The 25384-nt window shown below is 33.5% G+C and overlaps 1 protein-coding gene across 3 annotated transcripts in view; it reads right to left on the reverse strand.

Annotated features, from left to right (window-relative positions):
• Positions 1-25384, reverse strand: part of MROH2B (maestro heat like repeat family member 2B) — an 87357-nt gene that overhangs the window by 37678 nt on the left and 24295 nt on the right. For all 3 annotated transcript variants that reach the window (XM_031964522.1, XM_003759915.3, XM_031964528.1), the window contains 11 exons: positions 24174-24287; positions 22446-22519; positions 20901-21023; positions 19839-19952; positions 14920-15073; positions 14714-14754; positions 7910-8051; positions 6801-6844; positions 4025-4132; positions 2399-2515; positions 738-845 (listed from right to left, as the gene is read on the reverse strand). In XM_031964522.1, coding sequence (XP_031820382.1) covers positions 738-845; positions 2399-2515; positions 4025-4132; positions 6801-6844; positions 7910-8051; positions 14714-14754; positions 14920-15073; positions 19839-19952; positions 20901-21023; positions 22446-22519; positions 24174-24287 — 1139 coding nt within the window. The remainder of the gene's footprint in view (positions 1-737; positions 846-2398; positions 2516-4024; positions 4133-6800; positions 6845-7909; positions 8052-14713; positions 14755-14919; positions 15074-19838; positions 19953-20900; positions 21024-22445; positions 22520-24173; positions 24288-25384) is intronic.

Genomic DNA, 25384 nt, shown 5'->3' on the forward strand with positions numbered 1-25384 from the left:
TTATTAGTTACAGTCAACTCACATGAACTCTGTTCTTTTTGACATGAACTCTGATTTAGCCACATCTCCTTTATTCTGTACTCACACTTGGGACTTTTGAAGTTCATTTGGGATACCTATTCTGTCACTCAATGATTTAAGCATACTACCCAGCTTCACATTACCCACAAATCTCAATGTATGTCAACCATGCTTTCTTGAAAGTTAAAGGCAAACCAAAAAAAAAAAAAAAAAAAAGGAAAAAGGACAAAGGACAGAGTCTTACAATAAGCCCCTAGAAATTTCTGTCTAGGTCAGGAATTCTTGTTTTTGTGACATGGATCCCTTTGGTAGTCATGTGAATAAAAATAAAAAGATAGAATTCTATCAATGAAACCAATTTATTGAAATATAATTATCAGAATAATTTTTTAAAAACCTAAAAGTTCACAGATCCCAAGTTAAGAACTCTTGCTCTAGACAATAGTGATTCATAAGTCAAAACACTTTGACTTAGATCATTTAACTGGTTACCCATCTAAATTGACTGTACAGTTTAATATTCCCCTATCTTGACCACAAGTATATAATGATGCTAACCAGAGAATGTACATTCTTATTTCACATTCTCATTTCCAGACTACTTGTTTTTGGCTATGTCTCTGATATGGTGTAAGAACTTAGATGCTAGGCTAGGAAACAGTTATGGTATATGCCTGACATTACAAAATAGTTAAATGGAAAATTATGTCTTTTACCTTACAGCGATTTGAGAAGGACTTTCGATCCACTTGGAATTCTTTAAGAACCTTTAGAACAACATCCATATGATTCTTGGCACAATATCCCAGAACAGAAACAGTTGCCTAGGAATTGAGTCAAAGAATATTTACTGTTACTAAATGCACAACAGATTTTACATGGGGGGATGGGAGGTGTTTCTTCTTATACTTGATAAATCTTTTTGCACTTATCTCTGACTTCCCTTGGACCTTGTTGTCTCATCTCCATACTTGCCATTTTTTGCTCTCCTGCTGACAGTTCATCCTCTAAATTGGACCTCTAAAGACCATACCACAGGGATTTAATATCCTCAGCTCTGAACTGCCTGGTTCTATGCAGTCTGCTATTTACTTTATTCTTACCTTTTCCTTTTGTGGTTCTCTCAAAAATATAATCTGGTCAACATTATCATGGTCTCTGGAGAGGCCATGTCAATGGATTCACTGATCTTTTGCTGGTCACCACTTGCCTATAAAAGTCCTTTCTATTAGAAGTCATATTCTTTCATCATTATTCCAGAGGACTGGTGAGGAAATATGCTGACCAGTTCTTGACAGAGAGATAATAGACTCAGAATGCAGAAGACAGAAATGTTCTGACACAGCTGATATGAGAATATGCTTTATTTGTGTATCTATGTTTGTTAATGAGTGTTTTATTGTTATTTTCCACTGGGCGTTGAAGTGGGGGGCAAGGAAGATAGGGATAGTTCTGCAATAACGAGGAAAGGAAAGAAAAAGATAAAAAGAGAGAAAATGGGAGCATTGAGGAATATATATATATATGTATATATATACATATATATATATATATATATATATATATATATATATACATTTAAAGCAGAGATAAGAAGGAAGTCTGGAAAGAAACAGAGACAAGCAGAGCAGCTTTGAAACTTTAATATATTTAAACAGAACAATGAACTGTACATATGAGAAAGCAACATTTTCATGTACAACTCTCATACCATTCTACTATGTTTATGGAAATACTCATTGGATTTGATGTTTAAGTTCAGAAAAAAAGAATTAAAAGTCATTAGTATTAAAAAAAAAGTGCAAGCTTCTCACTGAGAGCAGAGAGCATTTTACTTTACGATTTTAATGGGCTTAGTTATCTAGCTTCCCAATTCAGCAGATTAGCAACAGCAAATTAGGTGAGGTTCTGCTTTAGACAGGTACACCAACAATGGTAAAAAAAGTAAGAACTGCCAGTCTATTAATAATAGAGGAAGCAGGAAAAAAACTATGAAAAAGCAGGTACAACTCAAAAAGCATTACACTGGGGTTTCATGGAGAAGAAAAAGAGTTCTCCAAACTTCACTAGTTTTTGAAGGCATCACTGTATTACAATAAGTAACAGTAGTTATATTCTTTAGGACTGAATGATCAAGATACAGTTTATCACCATATCCTATTGAGGGCAGAAAGATGTGCAATATCATTTTGTGCCATTCCCATGAAAACTGGAAATGTTGTACAAAGTGGTATGCTTCAGCTTTCTGGAAAATTCCCTAATATACAATAGCTTGAAGTATGAGATTTTATTGTCATTTCAGTGTGAGGTTTGGAAGATATGACTCAAACCCACAAAAATAAGCTAGTGGTGGGAAAGAGAGAGAAGGTTACTCTACCTCTCTCTGGTCCCCCATCTGGTTGGCATTGATTAAGGTGTCCTTCAACTGTGCAGTTACAAAGTTCACATCCTGGCAGCATGCTAAAGTAGTTCCCAAAGCTTTCCAAAGGAATTTCTGAGGGGAAAAAAAGAAAAGACAAGTATTAAGATGTCAAATGCTTCTGCTCCTTTTAATTGTTATTCTGTTCTCCTTATGCCTTTCATTGCTTTGTTTTAACTCTGTAAGTCATCTCTAATGTATTTTTGGAAGAAGGTGGGGGATTATGCATGAAAGAATAATCATTTTTGAGGATGAAAAAAGTTGTCAGGGGAAAAGCAAAGAATTAGAATTATCATTTGAAGAGAAAAGCTGTGGTTTAATTTAATAAATGTTCGACAATAGGATTATTTTAAGCAGAATTTTTACCAGCTGTTCTCCATATTTACTGAGGATGAATAAAAATAGTAATCTGAGCCTAATTTGGGGCAGGAAAGATTTTGTTTGCTCTAGCCTTGATGATCATAGCTGAATTCTGACGGCTCCACATCCATCTCTACCCCAGGAAGGGAATAAGACAGCTGGAAATGTTAGGAGTTGATGCTACCAGAGTCTAGCCTGTGCCACATGCCAACTATCTTTCTAGTTTTTAAGCTACTTTGTTCTTCATAATGACAGACATTACTAAGAGAAAAGTTCATAGCAGAGGAAAAACTGAGGGTGAGGAAATGATATGAAACATTCCTGTTAGTTCCACTCTCTTTAGAATTGACTGTAGGTTTGAAGAGAATGGTTCCATCTGCCCCATCTGCTTCAGCCCCTTCCTGACTTTGTCCCAGATCCTTCTGCAAGTTTCTAAAGGGAAAGAAGCCAAATTTTCTTTTTCTCTTCTACCAGAAGACATGAAGTATTCAAAGATAAAGCATAAGAAACCAAAGCAAGACTTGGCTTTTGCTAATAAGGTCCTGTCATAGGTTAAAAAGTTATTTTCTTGATGATGTTAGAGATGCAGAACTTCTTCATAGGATCATATTTTTAGAACTAAAAGGGAAATTAGGGATCAGCCCCTTATTTTACAGATAAGGAAACTGAGGGACAGAAAAGCCAAATGAGTTGTCCAGCATTAAATAGCTGATGTGCCAAAAAGCAATTTTTGATACCCAGGTCTTTCTGATTCTCAGCTCAGTGCCTTATCCATTACACCATGTTGCCTTTCAAAAACCTTAGCAGAGGAGGATTCCTCACAAAAATGCTTATGGAATTTAGGAAATGTTCTTTGGTGGAATTTTTCAGTAATACGGTGAGAGTCCAAGATAGTTTAGGCACAGGTGTTTTTGGATACTCAGAGCTAAAATTGATGGCTTCTTATTTTTTAATTAAGGCTTAAGAGTCTATGAATTTATTTCAATTATATTGAAAAACAATCCTTCTTGGAGCTAGTCCATTTAAATCTGAGGACGACCCATCTTAAACTGGAATGATGAAAAACAGAGGTTGTCAAAAGAGTTTTACTTACTGGTTTGACAACATAACTGGAAACAATAATTTTATATTCCAAATAAAATGCTGATCTCATTGCAACTACTTTCTTGAATACTAACTTGCTAGCATCAGGAGTTAATTTGGGAATTTTAGTTGAGAACTGACCTTCTCAAGTGAGGTATTGTAATAGGCCCCCATCTGTTGGATGAATTCATGGGTCAGTTGAATGCTCCAATTTTTGTCATTGATCTTCCACAAAGTTTCCCTTAAAATCTGTTAAAGGAAATCAGTTAGAAATAAAAGTTTATTGCCATGCTCTATTTTCATCTTTCTGGTACCTTTGGTTTTAAAAATTATAAATATAAGAAATGAGAGATATAAATAATTCTACTGAAATAAAGTGTCATTTTGGAGCTCTTTTCTGCCAATTTCCCAGAGTCTTCCTTGCTAAGATTTCATTTTCTACAGAGAGAAAAAAATGAAAAAGAGACCTCATATTTTGACTGTGCTTCTTTTGGGAGAAGTCAGCAAATGGATTAGAAATAATATTTATCTGAATTTCTGAATCAAGTTGAATTTCTTCAAAGCTGGAAATAATTTTGGGAAAATGGTTTTCTTGATGTTAAGATTTTTTTTCTTACTAACATGTAAAAAAATTTCTGAATTATAATAGTAATAGCAATAGGTTTACTAAACACTTTATATAAATAATTTTCCTTACCAATTAAGAGTCCTCATTACTCATCTTTTAAAAATAGAGGAATTTATTTCACTAAATGTTTCCCAATTACATATAAAACTTTTAAATTCATTTTTAGAAATCACACATGAAATACAGAACCTACTTTTCATATTATCCATGTTGCCAAAGAAAGCACACACATACCTACGAAAATAAAGTAAAATAATTCCTTATTACTTATCTAATGATAATTGTCCTGTTCTTTTCACCATTTTTGTGAAATCCCAGGTCATGCCAACTTTCCCTGGTCACACTACTCTTCTGTGTGTGTCCTTTCCTTAGTAAGAGGGTAATCTCTAATGTTCTAGTTTTCTATTTTTATTCCCAGTGTTTAGCATAGTACTTGACACATAGTAAGTGATTAATAAATGCTACTTATTCATTCATTTATGGTACAATTGAATTCAATGATCAATGCATTTGACATAAATATATTAGGTGTTGGGTATAAAAAGACAAAAACAAAATACCCCTTAGGCTCAAAAGAGCTTATCCTTTTATTACATTTAGGGATAAAAAAAATCATTTGTATTTTCCAAAATCTTTGATTCTTCATTTTTAAAAAATTCAATCTAAATTCAGAAAAAAAAACCTGTTACAAAATGGGGAATATTTCCAGATTAAAATCTCTGCTTACGAAGATAACTTGATTAGGAAGCTATTTTATAGACAGTTAAGAAAAATTATTTACTATGAAGATTAAAAAAGAAAATGTTTGACAAAAAATTCCCTCTATGGTAAAATATTGATATTTAGATAAAGCAAGCTAAGAATTTTCCATAAAAGAAGAAATAGGATGAAATGAACTGTGGAGGTTACAGAACCATTTTTAGATGCCACAGAATGAGAAGTTGTTTGGAAGTGAGAATCCTCTCTTGACTTACCACAGAATTATCAAATCTGTTTTAGACAAAACATCCTTTTGCTGTCACCAATCATTTTTGGTTTATTATACTTTTCCAAAAGACCATTTTGAGGACTGTGATTGAAAGATTATTCTATGTTAGGAGTTTTGATTTGTGATTCTCTGTGATTCTTGATTGTTGCTGAGAATTGATTAAGAGTTTAAGCTCCTTTAGGAAAAGAATTGCTTCATTTTTATTTGCATTTCCTATTTTTTATATATACTTATACAAAAACATTTGTTGTTGCTGTCCAGTTGTTTTAATCCAGTCCAACTCTTTGTGACCCCATTTGGAATTTTCCTGGCAAAGATACAGGAATGGTTTGCCATTTCCTTTTCCAGCTTATTTTACAGATGAGGAGCAGAAATAAACAGTATTTGTAAAGTATCTGAGGCCAGATTTGAACTCAGGAAAGTGAATCTTTTATATTTCAGAGCTGGTACTCTTATCATGTCACCTGGCAAGCATATATATATATATATATATATATATATATATATGCAATATACATATGTATACATATACATATATTTGTATATCATAAAATATTTGTACCTATTTCTTTTCTTTTTGTGAATGGATAAAGAATGTGTATGTAATGAGGAAAAAGCTAGAAAAAAGAGGAAAGACAACAAAAATATATAGGGAGCAAATTAACATTAAACTTCAAGAGTCACTATATCAATGTGAAGGTTTTAAGTTGTTGTACAAGTTGTATAAGTCTGTATCAACTGGGAGAATCCTTAAACAAACAAGTAGACCCCAAAGGCAATATGACTGATAGTGTGATAAGACTTCCAAGCAAGCTAGCATGATAAGTTGCATTCAGAGAGGCAATATCCAGAAGCAGGAAGGTGATTGTTTTTAGTACTCTTCCTTGGTCAGACAGTATGTGGGATAAATACTCTGTTCAATTTTAAGTGTCATATTTTAGGAAGGACATGAAACAATGGGAGATGAAACAATAGTTAATGATCCAGAAGAAAACAACTAGTTCTGGGAATGACTTTGGGGTTGTGCCATGCAAAGTTAAAAGAATGGAATTAAACTTGATCTGCTTTGATGATTTTTCTGTAGAGAAGATTCTTGATCATCAGATTATACAATCTTTTGGGGTCCTTCCAAATAAAAGATTCTGTGAAAGACTTGATATCACATCCTATGGATTACATTTGTTTTAGACAGGAGGTTTATCCATTCTTTGCCCTGTGGGTTTGAATTCCCTTGTGTAAATATTAATCTCTACCTGACTTGACTTGAAATCTCTAGCATTCTAACTAAAATCCCCTCTTACCTCCAACAGCATGTTCTCCCACAGTCTGACTTTATAACAGTTTCCTAGAAAAAGAAGTTGATTTGATGAATGCAAGGTAATTAACAATTAGATCAGATTCACAATTTACAGTTTCTCATAATAAGGATTCCTTTATATTTAACAAAGTTAGAGGAAACAGATATATTCATTGATGTTAAAACAAAGGACAAAAAGATTTTGGCATAGTTTGTGACAACCTAGTTTCCCTTTGTTCAAAGAAAATTTGGACTAACCATAGTACCTAGGAAGCCCAAGCAGAATCTGTTCAGTTTGTTAAGATTCTATGCTGACTTGAGTAATTTTTCAATGTTGTCATAATTGGGGGCATGGAAAATTCATTTGTATTTTGCAGCATTTATGTTTCTTTTTTCCTTCTTTTTTAATTTAACTTAAACTCAGGGAGAAAAAGAATCTATTATAATAGTCAGTGAAATTGGATCCCCCATTCCCCCTCTATGATTTAGTATATCTGGAACCTTTTGTAAATGCATTATTCTAAAGCAAGCTGACCTTAGAGAATCTTTGAATATATCTATCATGACTAAGTTTGTTATGGTTATAAATAGAGGTAAGTAAAATTCTTTTTGGTGCTCAGGAATTCTACTTATTAAGTCATCAGCCATTTTGTCTTGTTTTTGTCTATGTATCTCTGCTCTTCTCTTTGGTGGAAGAAGCCTTGACTAGCTAGGTGGCTTCACTCATTGAGTATAATTTATTCTAAACCTTCCTCCAATTTAAGAACAACTTCTCAAATCATATCAATTTGGGAATCCGTGGTTTTCATATTTTCTTATTTTCTATATTGACCATAAAATGACTCTCTGTATAATGATAAGAGTGCTTTATTAAAACCATGACTTCTGTCTCCTTAAATTACCATTTCCTGAATACTGAAATCAAGAATCCTCTTCTTGTGAGTAGGCAATTATCTCCAGAGAAAGATATATGTGAAACTATTAGTAGAAACAATTGGATTTATTCAGCCCACATAAAAATCCATTGATATTATTATCTAAAAGTAATAAGATTATTTTAGTCTTGAACTCATGATGTCACTGAATTCCCCTGAGTTCTTTTTTCCTTTGTACCTTCCAAAGGGAGAAGCAGACGAGGGATGAGATCTTTCCACAATTCTATCAGGTTTGGATGGATTATACTGGACAGATTCTTTAGAAGACCTATTGCTCCAGTTCCACATGGTAGTCCCTCACTGGCCAGGACAGAAATCACCTGTATTTGGGAAAAGAAAATGGTTGCAATTGTTCTCCTCTAGAATGCCCATCTCATTTTCATCATAAATTCTACTTAGGATATTTTTAAATTGTAATATCTGATCTTTCCTCTTGTCAAAGAATTAATTGAAGGAGAAAGATCAACCAACTCACAATCTATTTTTGCCTTCCCTTCTTTTTTCCCTCCCAAGAGGATTATGAAAGTTTTTAGTAAGATATAGACAATTTGAAAGCAGGAATTTTTTTTTGTCTTTCTTTTTGTCTTCAAATTTCTAATGCCCAGCATAGACTTTTCCTTTAAAAGTACTGTTGAATGACTTGAACTACTAGAATCAAAAAAGGTAAAATGCAAATGTAAAATACTCTGAGAGTTGTCATCACATAAGTACTTTTATACTTGGAAAAAGAGTATCTGAGAAATTAATTCTAGAAACACAACAGAAAACACATTCTTCAATGGAAGAGTTAACCAACAGCAGTGGGGAGTCAGTTATCAGCTTATGCAGATATTGATTTATTTTATTTTTGGAATTTTTATTTTATTTTTAAAAATTAATAATGTATTTTCTCTCATCCCTTTGCCCTCATACTGGACCTGGAGTCAGAAATTTTTGAGTTCAAATTCAGTCTCAGGAATTTTTTAGCTATGTGACCCTGGGCAAGTCACTTAACTTCTGTCTGCCTTAGTGTCCTCAACTGTAAAACAGAACAATAATAATGCCTTCTCATAAGGTTGTTGTGAGAGTGCCTGGCAAAAAGTAGATGTTTAACAAATGGTTGTTCCCTTCCTTTCCTATTACTTCTTCACAACCACATTGAAAAATAACTTGCAATAAATACGTATAGTTTGATAAAGTAAAATTAGCTATTTCCCAGAAAGTGTCTCATTTTGCATCTTGAGCCAGTTACTTGTCAGTAGGTGGGTCTCATTTTTCATCATCAATCCTTTGGTCACATGATTAGCCACATCATGGTTAAAGTTCTTAACTGATTTATTTATTTTTGGGTTTTTTATATTTTCTTTTTTGTTTTTATTATTTTATTTTTCTATTTCTTAATTTCTACTTTATTATTTTTATATTATATTTTATTCTTTTAGCTGAAATAAAATGGAAGAGTCCTCAGAGATTAATTGATTTAATTTAATAGTCATCCTGCAACTGTTCACTACTAATTCATCACTTAAAAAATTTATAATTTAATTGGTGTGGATCATTTTTCCATAGATTCATATCTATGCCTTAGGAGAAAGTCTTCATGAGCTACTATGACTGCATCCATCTCCCACTTTGATGACCAATCCTCGATAAACCTAGCTCATCTAGGCTCAATTAGCTGAATACAATGATGGCAGCCTTTCAAGTTTAGTGGGACTAGGTGGGGTTTGCACCCTACTGATAAAAGGCTGAGGCCTGAGTAACCATAATGACAACTTCAAGTAAGACATATGGAACAATTTATTTCAAGTATATTTAATTAGGTATGTTTATATACTAATATAATATAACATAACAATATAATATAATATAAATATACCTATATATAAATCGGGTATAATTAAGTAGATGAAAGAAAGGTTCCATCACTCTTGACAAGACTATAGATATAACAATGCTTAATCAGTGTGATTGGTACAAATGATGATTCTGCTTATGTAACACTGAACAGAGATAATTTAGCACAGACTTGCCTGGATCCTGAGGTCATGGAATTAAAACTGAGATAGAGATCATTTAATTTTTTTCCTTTATTCTTCAGGGGGACAAATGATTTCTTCCAATGGAGTCAAGATGATGGAGAGAAGTCAGGGCATTGCTGGAGTTCTCCCCAGTTTTCCTCAGAATTAATCTCTGAATGGATTTTGCAGTGACAGACCCCACAAACGTTCAGGATGAAAGAATTTTCCAGCTTAAGATATCTTGGAAGGACTTCAGGAAAATCTGTCTTGCTTGGACAGGGGGAATGTGATCCAGCACAGGTGCAGCATGGGGAATCTAGAGGAAGGCTTTTAGGCAAAGTACTGGCCAATAGTGTTGACTCTTCTGGCCTGGTTCACAGTGTCAGTGGCTTAGCAAGCCAGCTGTGAGATCTTCAACACAAGCACAGAAGTCAAATTGTGAACCTTTGAAACTAGGCACAACAAGCTGGACTAAGCCAGGACAACTCAGCACAGTGGAAAACTGGCAACACCTTAGGCCCCAGCACAGATAGTCAATAAGAGGTTCCTGTCTCCCTATAAAAGATGATTGAGAAAATCTCCCCTGTGCCCTAGGAGCAAAGCTTATCTTTTAAAAATGTGCAAAAAAAAATCGACAATAGAAAAAGCTACTATGGTGATAGGGAAAATCAGAACACAAACCCAGAAGAGGACAGCAATGGCAAAATGTTTACATATGAAGTCTCAAAGGGACATATGAACTGATATCAAGCTCAAAAAAGTTCTCAAAAAAGATCTCAAAAAGAATTTTTAAAAAACCAAGTAAGAAGAAAAATTGGGAAAAGAAAAGAGAGCTATGCTGGAGAATTTTGAAAAAAAAAAAGTCAACATCTTAAGGAAAAAGCCAATGGCTTGGGAAAAGAAGCGCAGAAATTGATTTAAGAAAGAAACTTAAAAATTAGATCTAGTGAAATGGGAAAAATACATTGACTCTTTAAAAATAGATTTGATGAAATGGGGAAAATGTATGTACTGAAGAAAACAACTCTTTAAAAATAGATTTGTCAAAATGGAAAAAAAAATATACTGAACAAAGCAACTCCTTAAAAAATATAATTGACCAATTGGAGAAGGAGATAAAAAAAACTAGTCAAAGAAAACAATTAATTAAAAATTAGAATTGAAATAATGGAAGCAAATGAGTCAATGAGATATCAAGAATCAGTCAAACAAAACAAAACAAATAACAAAACAGAAGGGAGAAGGAGAAAGAGAGGAAGAGGGAGAGGGAGAAAAAGGTGAAGGAGGAGAAGAAGAAAAGAAGAAAAAACCTGGATAGTGTCTTTCAAAAAATCAATAAGGAAAACTGCTCTGATATCTTATAACCAGAGGGTAAAATAGCCATTGAAAGAATTCACTTATCACTTCCTGGAAAAGATCCCCAAAATTAAAACTTCAAGGAATATTGTAACCAAATCCTGGATCAGATCAAAGAGAAAATACTGTAATCAGCCAGAAATAAACAAATCAAATAAGGCAATCAGGATTACCCAAGAGCTTGCAGCTTCCACATTAAAAAAATTGGAGGGCTTGGAAAACAATATTCAGAATCACAAGAAAGCTTAAACTTCAACCAAGAATCAACTACCCAGCATAATTGAACATTATCTTTTAGGGGGAAAGATGCACATCCATTAAATAAGGCATTTTATAATGATTTCTGATGAAAAGACCAGAGTTGAACAGAAAAGTTGATCTTCAAATACTCAAAGAGAAGCATATAAAGATAAACAAGAAGGGAAAAATGTATAATTTAAAAGTTAAAATGTGTATATCCCTACATAGGAAGATGATAGTGTAATTCTTGAGAATTGTAACTTTGTGAGGGCAGTTAGAAAGGTTATATACATTGTAGTGTGCTTTCTAGGGCCCTCAAATTGGGGTGCCAAATGTACTACGGTTTCTAGAGTCCTCACGCTGGGATGACAAAATATGCCATCTGGACTAGCTCTGTGGAGTCTTAGTGGAGGAGTGATTGCAGGGGGCCCATGAGGCTGATCAAAGATGGAGTCCATTTATTTCAAGTCCTCTCAGCCCCTAAATACTTTAGTACGATTACATCCCTCCAGCACACTGATCATATGCTAACTATAGTACCATTATATCACCACAGCACACTACACAAGTGCTAATTATAAGCACCCTGCCATAAATATGTAAATGCTTCTTTACTGTAAGTATCCCTTGTTTCAAGTGGAACACAGGTGGTCAAGCCCTCCTTGACTTCTCAGGAAGGATGAGATGTCCCAAAGGGAGATGGGGAGCTGAACCAGACATTGTCAGCAGGTTCCCTCTTTGATGAAGGTCTTATACCTTACCCAGAATCCTCCCCCACTATCTGTGGTCCTCTACAGTACATAGATAGAAGTAGAAAGAGGAGGCAAAATGGGGTAAATTACATGACATGAAGAGGCACAAAAAACCTATTACAGTAGAGAGAAAAAAGGAAAGGGCATTGGCGTTGTTTGAACCTTAATCTCAGATTTGGCTGAAAGAGGAATTAACATATGCACTTAGTTTGGCATGGAAATTTGTCTTATCTAATAGAGAAGGAGGGAGAGAAAGGGGAAAGAAAAGGGGTGGCTGATAGAAAGGAGAGCAGATTGAGGGAAGTGGGGATCAGAAGAAAAATACTAATGAGAAGGGAAAGAGTAAAAGGAAAGAGAAAACTATATGCAGGGAAAAATAAGACAGAGAAATACAGAGTTGATATTCATAACTGTGAATGTGAATGTGAATGTGATGCACTCTCCCATAAAATAGAAATGGATAGCAGAATGGATTAAAAGAAACACATTTGAAGCAGAGATACATACACAGAATAAAGGTAAAAGGTAGTAGCAGAATATATTATGTTTCAGTTGAAGTTAAAAAGAAAAGCAGGGGTAGCTGTCTGATCTCAGACCAAATAAAGGAAAAATAGAACTAATTAAAAGAAATAAGGAAGGAAACTACATCTTCCTAAACAGTATCATAGATAATAAAGTACTATTAGTATTAAATATATATGCATCAAGTAGCATAGCATCTAAATTCTTAGAGAAGTTAAGAGAGTTGCAGGAAGAAATAGCAAAACTGTAATAGTGGGTATCCCATTCTTCCTCTCTCAAAACTAGATAAATGTAACCACAAAATAAACAAGAAGTTAAGGAGATGAATAGAATTTTAGAAAAGTTAAGGTTTGATAACCCTTGGAGGCTACTGGATGGGATTAGAAAGGAAGACACTTTCTCAATGGTACAAGGCATTTACACAAAATTGACAGTATATTAGGATATAAAAACAACACAATCAAATGCAGAAAACAGAAATATTAAATTCATGCTTTTTAAATAATGATGAAATAAAAATTATATGTAATAAAGAGCCATGGAATAAATAAAAATTTATTTGGAAACTAAATGATCTAATCCTAGAAAAATGTGTGGGCCAAACAACAAATCATAGAAACAATAACTTCATCCAAGAGAATGAGATAACATTTTTATGTTATCTCAAAACTTAAGCATGGGATGCAACCAAAGCAGTTCTTAAGGAACATTTTATATCTCTAGATGCTTACATAAATAAAATAGATGAAGGGGAGATCAATGAAAATTGGGCAGGCAAAAAAAAAAAAAGCTAGAAAAAGAACAAATTAAAAACTCCCATTAAATACTAAATTAGAAACTTTGAAAATCAGAGATATTAATAAAATTAAAACAAAACTATTGAATAAATAAAAGTTTTATTTTTTATGAAAAAATCAACAAAATAAATAAATCAATTTGATTAGAAGAAAAAGAAAAAAGAAAACCAAATTGCCAGTATCAAAAATGGAAATGGTGAATTCCAAAAATGGAAACCAATGAAGAGGAAATTAAGACAATAATTAGGAGTGATTTTCCCCAACTGTAAATATGACAATCTAAGTGAAATGGATATTTACAAAATTATAAATTTCAGATTAACAGAAGAGGAAATGAAATACTTAAATACCCCCATATTAGAAAAAGAAATTGAATAAGCCATCAATGAATTCCTTTAGAAAAAAATCTCCAGAGCTAGATACATTAAACATTTGGTAGAATTCATTTGTAAAAGAGAAATTAATTTCAATATCATATAAACTATTTGGGAAAATAGGGGAAGAAGGAGTTCTAACAAAATCCTTTTATGACACAGATATGGTGCTGATACCTAAACCATGAAGTGCCAAAACAGTCAAAAAATTATAGATTGATACAAAAATTTTCAATTAAAATATTAGTAAAGAGATTATAGCAATTTATAATCAAGATAATACATTATGACCAAGTGAGATTTATACCAAGAATTCAGGGGTGGTTCACTATAAGGAAAACTATCACCATAATTGACCATATCAATAACAAATAGCAGAAATTTGATTGACTGTCATCTAAATAGATGCAGGAAAAGAATTTGACAAAATTTAAAACACATTCCTAATTAAAAAAAAAACACTAGAGAACATAGGATAAATGATCTATCCAAAACCATCAACAAGCATTATATGTAATAGGGATAAGCTAGAAACATTTCCTGCAAGATCAGGGTGAAACAAGGATGCCCATTATCACTACTATTATTCAACATTGTACTAGAAAATTTAGTTTTAGTACTAAGAGAAGAAAAAGAAATTGAAATAATTAGAACAGGCAATGAAGAAAGAAAACTATCATTCTCTGCAGATAACATGGTGGTTATTTTAGAGAATGCTAGAGAATCCACTAAAAACAACTTGAAGCAGTTAACGACTTTATTTGGAAATTAACAACTTTTATTTGGAAAAAATAAAATACTACTGAGAATAAAAAAGATATTCCCCCAAGGTCCCACACATATGTACAAGCCACAAACCTGGGATTTAAAGCTGCTTTCTCAATTTCATTGCAGTGTTTTTCCCCACATACTCCTCCCCTGCTTTATTAAACCATACTCACCAGAAGTCTGGCCAGTAGCTGTTGAGCCGAAGGAAGTTTCACTAGAAAGAGAAGTTAAATAGTAATATTAGTCGAACTGGAATGATTCTGTTTAGATTCAGAACATGTTTTCACTTCAATCTAGTTGGATAGCATGAAGGAACCGTGCTTTATATGGGAATATGTCCATGACAAGAAAAACAGTAGGGTTTTTTAAAAGTACAAACCTGGTCCAGCAGAGATGACAAGAGCTGTTGACTCATCAGCATACTGCTTCTTCTCCTCTGCCATCAGCAGAATCCTAAGGATATTAAACAGATAGGGCAGAACTCCAGTATATTCCACTGGTACCACAAAAGTTAGGAGTTTTGGCCATAGCACCTGTTGAAAATATAGTGTAAGAGATCAAGGCTGGGTTATACCTTTCCATTTTTCTCTATTTATGGTTTTCTTCTTTTACTATTAGAAAGCTCCATTAGTATTTTTTCCCCTTCTATATCTCTGTTTTGTCTCCCTGTGTCTGTCTTTCTCTCTGTGTGTTTCTGACTCTCATCTCAGATGCATAAGGAATTTGTGGCATAGAAGTATAGATCAATAACTATTTTCATGAATTATAGTTTTGGAGAGTTGCCTCGATGGAAAGGAGAGATTAAGTGATTTATCCACAGTGCCTCAGTCAGGGTGTGTTAGAGGTAAAATTAGAATTCATGTCTTTCTGACTCCAAGCCCAGTTTCTATTTATTATGCCATAATACAATCTGTTTTTGGATATACAAGTCAAATCCTGTTACTAGCAAATACTATAAAATGTCTCTATAATTAAAAAAAAAATTTAAACAAGGGATCCTCGTATGAAAACTAGGTAGATGGAATCATTAATAGAAGTCTTAGTATTATTTCATTCTTGATGTTCCTAAGGGAAACCACCAGGTGTATGGGTTACCTTAACTATCAGCTTAGCCTCAATCTTTTTCAATTACTGAAAAACAGTAATAATTCAAATTCACAACTGGTTCTATTTAAACTTTCAACTTTGTTTTCATTTGGAATGGCTTTGTTTCCAGTCTTCCATATCTGATGTTACAGTCTAAACAATTCTTTCTTCTAATGTCTTTTTAATGAGTCATTTCTTTTTTAATTTCCTCATAATCCTACCAGTGTAGTCCAATGTCTCATAATTTCTTGCTGAAACTTGCTTGAATCTAGGTTACCATAGTAGTTCTTTCTTAGGATCCCCAATTCTAATTCTTTCTCTATCCATATTTCACTTAACAAAATATCCTTCTCAAACATAAATTTGTATTGAGTGAGACAAAGAGTTGTTTTAATTTGCATTCGAAACATTTTTTATTGTGGTCATTTATAGTTTTCAATTATTTGGAAAACTTCTTTTCATGTGGCTATATATCATTTAAGGATGTATACACAGTTTCGTCATTTTTATTTGCATTACTTCAAAATTGAAATTCAGAACAGTTAAGCTACTTCATAGATTTACTGCTAATGCATTAGTATATTTATTTTTCCATAATCCTTCTGACACAAACTGTTTTTTTTAAATCTAAACAATCAAAGAGGATAGAATCAGAAAAAAATGCGAGAGGGAAAATCATCAATTCTGTCATCCAAAGTATGTTCTAAATTGAATTGTTCTAAAAATATACAGTGAATTGACATTAACAGCCATTCTCAATAAGTTATTGATTCAGTTAACCCTTTAAATTTAAGATTGTTCATTCTAATTCTTTCAGTACCAAGTGCAGTACCTTGCAAATTAGACCCATATTAAATTGTTTCAAGCACAAAGTATGAGACATGTTCTTTTTCTCTATAGAATTGCATACTACAAGCAAAGTCCTTAAGAAAGGTTTAAGAAATAGTCAGTAAGGAACTTGCATAAACTCTTCCAAATTCACTTCCAAACTACTGTAATATCTCAAAATGAATTATAGAAGTGCAGAACTAATAAAAGGATGGATGAAAATTCAGAAGATTAACATGAAAAGTTTATCTCACTCAAGTAAAGGCGAAGTGCATACAATGCAGGTGATGTCCAGGTAGGCCAGCAGCCAGCCATGCCCCAGCAAGTTAGTTGTGAAGACCTGGTTGGCACAGGTCTGGAAAAGGCCTTGTACCTCTAGCACAATAGGTCAGTAGCAAGGGCTCATATCCTTTGTACAAGAAGCTTGGGATAGTGTCTCCTTTCCCTCAGGAGCAGAGCCCAACTTTGATATAAAAATTAAAGTCATGAAGTATGCTAGAAAAGTGAGCAAAAAATACAAACAAAAAAGAATTTGACTACAGAAAGTGACAGGAAGATCAAAACACAGTCAGAAGAATATAACAAAGTTAAACATCTCCATGTAAAGTCTCAAAGAAAAATTTGAATTGTTCTCAGTCATAAAAAGAACTTCTGGTAAAGCTCAAAAAAGTACTTTTAAGAATCAAATAAAAGATGGAAAAATAAAAATTTGGAAAAGAAATGAAAGTGAAAGCAGAATAAAAATGTTTCAAGGTCAGTGATAAATTGCTAATATAAGTATTATTTAAAAACAATCCCTTTTGTAAACAGTCATATTACTCTGTTAAAAAGTAGATTTTTTTTGAAGCTTATTTTCCATTGTGAACCACAATGAAAACCATATTCTAACTTCCTATTAGATCCTCCAAATTGGCTGCTTTTGTAAGTGTTTAAAAATAAAACACACTTGGAAGAGGTTTTTTAAAGAGAAAAATGTGCTCAATTAAAATAAACAATCATTTATTTATAAATATTTTATTTAGAAAATTTGTGTCAGATTCTGTTAAATACAGTTACAACATTGCTTCAAGAGAATGTCAATATCTTTTTGTTCTATAGTTGTGCTATATGGAATATTTCAATAATCTAATGGATTTGATCTCATCAACAACAATCCTATGGGATTCTTATCAATAAATACGTGCATTGTGGCTACTAGTACACAACTATTGAACTATCCTTTACTGTTCATGCGATTCTTTACTTTTCTTGCTAGAGATCTTTGGCAATATCTTTCATGTCACATCTCATACATAAGTTATTTTTTAATATTACAACTTACTTATGCCCAATATAGATCTGCTCTTGTACTTAGGCTACTTTTGATTTTTTTGTTTTTGAGATGATAGTATTTCATAATTTTGGGCCATCTTAAATGTCACCAGAAAAATATTCATATTATAAAGATGAACTCTGTCCCTCTTGGAGTGGAAATTGTCCTTTTGTATCCACAAAATTTATGTTAGCATGTTTGAAAACAGAGTTAAATTATCTGATTACTTTTTTGCAAGTGGTCCCATATTAACTCTCATTGACTATAGATAACTGATTTAATACTTTGATAAGCTGAGATTTCTCATTTGGCAAAATTTTGGAGTCACTTGCAAAATATGGATCAGTCCCAGCTGCAAAGATACTAAAATCCCTTTTCTTAAGATCTTTTTCATCTCTCAGAGTTTAAAAACTCCAAAGACAAGGGCCAGAATTCTGACAATACCATCACACAGATTAAAAAGTAGGTGAGGATAATATATAATAAAGGTTACAGGAGTTGAGAAAAAGGAGATATAGTTATGGTCTGGGTGACTTGGGAAAGCTTCATAAAACAAGAAGGGATTTAGATCTTGAATCTTGAAACTTTGCAATTGTCTTTTGTTCCTATCTTTTTGTTTTCCCTTATCCAGTTAGTGACAAAATTCCTATTGCTTTCTCTTCTGAAATATTACAATTTGTCCATCCTTTTCTATCTTACTTTTTTGTTTTGCTTTATGTGTTTATTTTTTTACAAAGTGTTTTTTGAAGGGGGTGGTGTATATATATATGAGAGAGATACTAATAATAATGGTGCCCAAAAAGGGGAATTATTGAAGCTATTCCCAAGTGGAATAGGGTATCTTTGGAGTAATTTTCCTTTTATTCCAGATTTGATAGGAAAGCCTAAATGAACACTAGATTAAGAGAAATTTGTAAAGGTTTTTGATAAAGATATAGACAGCTATAGCTTTAGGAAATGTCAAAGAACTAGAAGGAGGAAGAGGAAGAGCCATTGAAAACAGAAAAACAAACATCTAGAATATAAGGAGAATTTGGAGGATGTATTGTTATGGAAGACAGAGAGGACAGAGTATGAAGAAGAAAGAGTATTATAAAGTTGCAAATGTTCTGGTCGGTGAAGGGATTATTGATGCCATCACACACACACAAAAAATTTATTAATTTCTGATTGTGCCAGGCACTATGCTAAGAACTATAGCATGCATGTAAATTAGACATTTTCTGACATCAAGGAGTTTATTTTTTAAGGAAGAAAGATAAAACATAAATGGAAGATGGGAAGGGGTGGAGCATGATGACTGGGAAATAAAAGTAGAAGCTTGACTTTAGGGAATATAAGATGAGAGCTCACCAATTAGAGCCCAAGATGGTTCTAGGAGCAAAGTTCATGATCTCAGTGGAATGGGAGAGGAGATTTTGTGGTCTAAATACAGGGGGGACATGGTGCAAAGATGGCTAGAAAATGCTATTAGAAAGAACAGCCTTAATGGAGAGTAGAAAGGAACAGTGGATTGGGCTGAAGAATGGTGAGAAGGAGTAATCATTAGGGATTGGTCTACTTTTTTCAAGAAGTTTGGGAGAGAAGAGACTAAAAAAACTTCAAAAAGTGTTATATACACACAAAAAATGCTGAAATATTGAATGGTGAATTATCTGCTAATTAATATCTATTTTGACTAAATAAGTAATCTCAGCTTGTCAAAGTATTAAATCAATTATCTATAGTCAACAAGAAGGATCTAGATGATGTAAGTAAGGGAAAGAAAAAGGCTATGAGTGGGTAGGACACAGAGAAGACCTTGGGGCCTTGAACTAAGGCAAATTAGGACCTAACTTGCCTAGGTCACTAAACTGCTGTTATTCCCTCTAAAAACAAATCTAAGATTCCTGCAACAATGTGACCACTTACTTCATGATAGAGGCTCAGATAATGGCTCACCAAATAGAGATGAAATGTTTGTATATTTCCAGCTGAGATAAATTCTACCCAAAGTTCAATCCACAGGAAAGGGGTATGCCCACGAAATATTTTATCTCTAGCTCAAGGGCAACAAAGATAAGATTACTTACTTGGGGCATTCCATTAACTAGTGGGTCCAATCCCCGTAGGACTTGGAGAGAAATTTCTAGGACAGAATTTTCTGCCACCAAGTACTCCTGGTTGATGGGCCTTATTGGATCCACCTTTAAGAAAGACAAAACTGGTTACTTCCTAAGAATCAGATTCTTTAACTCTGTCTTTCACTTTGGCAAATCTTTGGTGGAGAATATATACTTGGTCAAGAATTTAGACTAGGTTTAAAAGGGTTGGAGATTCATGGGTAGTTCTGTAGACATAGAACCTTGTCTCCAATGTCAGGCTCCCCACTTGATTAAAAAATACTACCATTATTTGATACTTACTTTTTATGTTGATCCTTCTCTATTGGAAATTTTGTGACATTTCTCCATAGAATAAGAGCATTATATAATCCCAGAATTGAAAGGGACTTTGGAGGTCGTCTAGTCCAACCTGAAGAATAAATTCCTCCTACAGTATCCCTGACAAATCATTAATCTTAGATTTATCTCATAAAAAATGGGCATAGAGAAGTAGTTAAATTACATATATAAGTATATGCATATATATGTATGTGTATATTTGTGTATGTACATATATATATATGTCTGTTTGTATGTATACATTATTCTCTGTGATACTCGAACTAAATAGAATTTTTATATAGTTTAATGATGCCAGAGGAAGTGGGTGTTACTCAGCTATTTTTATAATGGCCTAGAAGATTCTGTCAATCTATACAACCAAGGACAAGATGGTTTTCTTGACCTTTTGTTTATGTGGTGAAAATATGCTAGAGAGAATAAAAGAAGATGGTTTTTATTGAAATAGAGAAAAACCTGAGTTTAAATTATTTTGACTCTGGTCTTTCTTACATAGCACTTATACCAAAGAGTCATCAATCAGCCAGGGTTCAGTTATAATCTCAGAGAGCTTATAGTAAGCTTCAGTTATTTTACTGAGACAATTCCTTTCAGTATGGTGGTGGTGGAGAGTCAGATATAAATGATGAATATTACTGGCATAAGCTCTGGACCAGTAATAGTCTGAAAACATAGTACTCAGAATCCTACCAAATTCCTCCTGGAAAATGCAAACTGGAAGAAGATATATTCAATCAGTTGCCACCCTTCACTTGCTTCCAGGTAGCCCTTTTCACACATGCTCTGGATGAGGAGGAGAATAGAAGTCCTCACCTAGAATAATGAAAATGTGTATATGATATATGATGTTAAATGGAACAAAACTTGATTTCTTTTACTTTCCTGAGTCACTAAAATAAAATATTCTTCAAAAGTAATGTAATGAGAAAATATTACTTCCTATTCCTTGAACATGAACCTCTATATCTCACCTCAGGCCCTTTTTGTTTGTCTTTCATACCTGGGATGCTCTTTTTCCTCATCTTCACTTCCTAGCTTCTCTGCATTCCATCAAAACCTACCTCAAAATTAGTCTCCTATAGGAGCCCTTTCCTGCTCCCTCCAGTTACTTTCATCCATTTTGTGCATTTCAAACTTTTCCTCCATTAGAATTCTATTTGAGAGCAAGGCCTATTTGTATCACCAAAACTAACTCCCTCCTGCCATATCATTTGGAATTTTATAGCTAGAAAATAACTTTTTTGTAGGTAAAATATTACTTCTTTTTAACAAAAGCTCAGAATAGTAGAAGTATGCTCAAATATTATTAGTAATTTACTACATAATAGTGGATTAGTTGATTTGATTGGTATTCTCTCAATCGGAAGACAGCAGAAGAATATCTGAACACAAGACATTGACAAGGGAAGGCAAGGTCAGGCAAGATACCACAGTAGGCAGCATAAGCATGGCATCCTCAGAAAGGAAGTACAAAGGTATCCTATCCCTTACAAATTTTCCTTGGCCCAGCACTTTGCCTTTAAGGATTCAGTGAATTTTCCTTTGGCCCCAAATTCTCCCCAGGAACTCTCTTTGATCTTTCTCACATAAAACATAACCTGTCTATTCACTATACCCGACCACTGTGTAGAGTCAATGAAGCTATGATTATTTTAAAATCAGTTACTATATATCAGAAAGAAGTTAGATGCTAAATGCTCTAGAGAATTTTGGTGAATGGGTAACCTGGAGATTTGATGTACTATCTTTACTTAATGTGACCTAGTAAAATGCCTATATCTTCTTCTAGAGCTGAGGCCTTCATCCATCAAACATGTATCCAAGCACTTCCTATCTGCAAGACTCTTTATTCTATTTATGATAAGTACAAAAATAAAAGTTTCTTTACTAAGTATTAAGGAGAAAACTTTAATGTCTATTAGACATTTATTCAGTACTTGTTTCTATGCTATATATGTTAGGAAAAGTAAGACAATTTATTAATAATTGAAATTACTCAGTGATATGATTAATTCAAATATATCCCATAATGTTTCCTTCTGAGGTCTGTTTTTTCTATAGAATTTCAGTTTTGTGGAATATATATTTTTTTAAAGAAAAAGGTGAATTGAATTTTGGGCATTATGATTCTAACACTTTTCTTTTTGTCATTCTAATTTATAGTTCAAAGTCTCATGACCATTTTATGCAGTCCTTTTCTGACAAGCAAATGAAAGATCCTATCCAACCTCTTACTTTTATATTGTAATCATCCATGGCGATTTTGACTGTCCTTTCAATTAAAGTAATATAATCCCTCAATTTGGGCTCTGAAAAACACAAAGACAAAGAGACACTATTAAAGAGCAACCTAAACTATTCTGAGACTCAAGAGAATTCCTCAGAGAATTGAAGATAATCACATCTTCCTGTTATAAAATCAAAAGTAATATTTGTTAATGCTGTTTTCTCTCATTTTAGTTCCACACCTTTTCACTAGTTTTGATTGTTCTATTTTGAACCAATTCTCATCAATTTCTCGTAATCCCTTTAAAGTATGGCATCATTGATGCATGTTAGTAGATGCTGCTGGGCAATGGTACTGCTTTTATTCCTCTGGGTTCTTCTTGGTGGTTAATTTATTTTGTTAAGTCCCCATAACTATATGCTACAGCGATTTCAAATATATTATTTGTGCTTAACTTTGTTAGTAATAAATAGGCTGCAATTGAAAGAACTTTTAGTTACTTGTCCATTCAATGATTCTTAAGTCCAGCTCCAAATATATAATCCCTTGATGCTATCTCAATCAGCTGGGTTTTTTTGGGGAAGGTGTGGAGGGTTCCTTTATGGTCTGTACATGATCTATTTATTTGAATATAATCTGATTCTTGTTTAAAAAAAAACAATAACACTAGTATCCCTAACTTTGCTTGGTATTGATTATTTGAACTCTCCATTGTAGTAAATGTTTAAGGTTTTTTTCCCATGTATGATTTTATCTTCTTTTATTCTTCCTATTTCTCTAATAAATTCCATCCTTCTGCATTTTAATCCTTTCTCCAATATATTACCACCTTGTCAGGAGATCTGACTTCTAATTGTGGCTCTAGGATCAAATATAAAGTACTCTACTTGACATTTAAAGTTCTTCATAATTTTACCCCTTCATATATTCCAGATGTCACTAGATGTGGGATCTTAGGAAGACATCAAACTCTCTGAGACTCAATTTCATCATCTGTGAAATAGAAATAACAAAACCTGCACTGCTTTCCTCAAAGGGACACCATGATGAGCCAATATAATACTAAATATTTAAGTGTTTTGAAAAGTTATATAAAAGTTTAGTGACTTGTAATCAGCAATGGATCTAGCAGTAGCAGCAACATTTTTTTCTTGATACTCACAGAATTGTGAAAATCTTACATCTATTTTGAAAACTATTCTATACAAATTATACATACAGACATGCAGAGGTTATGGCTGAACATGGGTAAAGTGGGATGTTCAGCAGGTGCTCAGTTACATTTGCTTGGGGAATGGAATGGGAGAGGCTCAAGTACTGCAGTCAAGTCTTGGTGTAGGGATGGAAGATTAGGGGTCAGAATACTAGGCTGGACTGAGTAAAAAGATGGGTAGAGGAGACTGGTTTCCTTAAAAATATATAGGTCTTTATGGAAAAAAAGTAAAGATTTGTTTAGCTATCCAATTAACAATTTTCTATGAATATGATAGAAGAAAAAGTGAAATAAAATGTGTATTTTAAAGAACCCAAGAGTTAGAAGCTCAATAATGCTAGAATCATGAAATAATAAAAAATTAAAAATAAATCTATTAAAGAGGTAAAACAGGCACTAAGAAGGGTATTATGAAATAGATTTGGGAGAGCAATGGAGCAGAATGTACAGGAGTTTTTTAGGTTTTGGGGTAAGCTTCTGGATCTAAAGGAAGCCTTTCACATTTTAGTTTTCTCTTACTTACCATCAGCATAGACAGCAGATCTTAAAAAAGAGAATGTTCCCACTCTGATATTCTCATCACCGAATCTCACTTGTTCTTCAAAAAATTCCAGCAGGTCTAATGTATTGGAATGCACTGTAGGAGTGGAAGAATCCTGAGATCAGGGAGGATTTAACTTCATATCAAATTATACATTTGAAGAAAACAGCAGATTACCAAAGCAAAATCCTAGATTGTGGCATTATAGTGAGTAAAATTACAGAATCAGTATCAGAAGTTATTTCAAAAAAGGAAAAAAGGAATTTATAGGTGGAAAAGACCTTACAGATAACAGTTCATAGGATCATAGATTTAGAGGTGAATAGACCTTAGTATTAGGGACATACAACCATTAAGTGTTCAAGGCAGAATTTGCTCTTAGGACTTTGACTTCATTTTTCAGGAGGAGAAAACAAAATGAAAGAGTTAAAGTGATAAAATTACAAAGCTAAGTAAATAGTAAAACTCGGTTTCTAATACAGGGAACCTGATCCCAAAGTCAGTGTTCTTTGCACATAATGTAGCTGTCATCTAACAGGAATCAAGACAGAAATCCTGCCTATATTTCCAATCACAGTCAATCTAGCCTCTGCTATATTGCCAGAATCTTCTAGACAGTCTTATTCTACTTCAGGACAATCCAATTATTAGGTTTGCCTTATATTCAGCCCATGTTTTCCTCCAATCTCCTGCAAAGAATAAGCATCATCCCTCCTTCAGTAATTTTGTCACGTTGGATCACAGTTTTTTCAGTGTCACAGAGTCATGGAGACATGTTTGGTTTCTGTTCCCACCTCCAATCTCTGCTTGGTGATTTCCTAGTAGTTCCAAAGAACATGATCAAAACAATGCTTTGCTCACAGTGAATGCACTTTCATACTTTTCCTGATTAGGGAGAGCCAGATAAGAAGGAAGGAATTTGTTATGCACTTCTGACTCTGGACTGATACAGTGCAGACATGGCTCTCAGTCCTGTACTGTATCCAAGCAGTTCTATGGCTTCTTTATTCCTTTGGTCAGTGCCACCGGCCAAAGATTTAAAGAAAGAAGTTAAAATTTATCAGGGTATCTATGAAAAACAACAATCTACATTTCACTGGATTCTTATGGAGCCACTGGAGTGTTTTAAAGTCACAAGTAAACCATGCTTTTTTTTGTTTGTTTGTTTGGTTTGGTTTTTTTGGGGGGAGGCA

The sequence above is a fragment of the Sarcophilus harrisii genome, chromosome 1, assembly GCF_902635505.1.
Source record: "Sarcophilus harrisii chromosome 1, mSarHar1.11, whole genome shotgun sequence".
Lineage (NCBI taxonomy): Eukaryota > Metazoa > Chordata > Mammalia > Dasyuromorphia > Dasyuridae > Sarcophilus > Sarcophilus harrisii.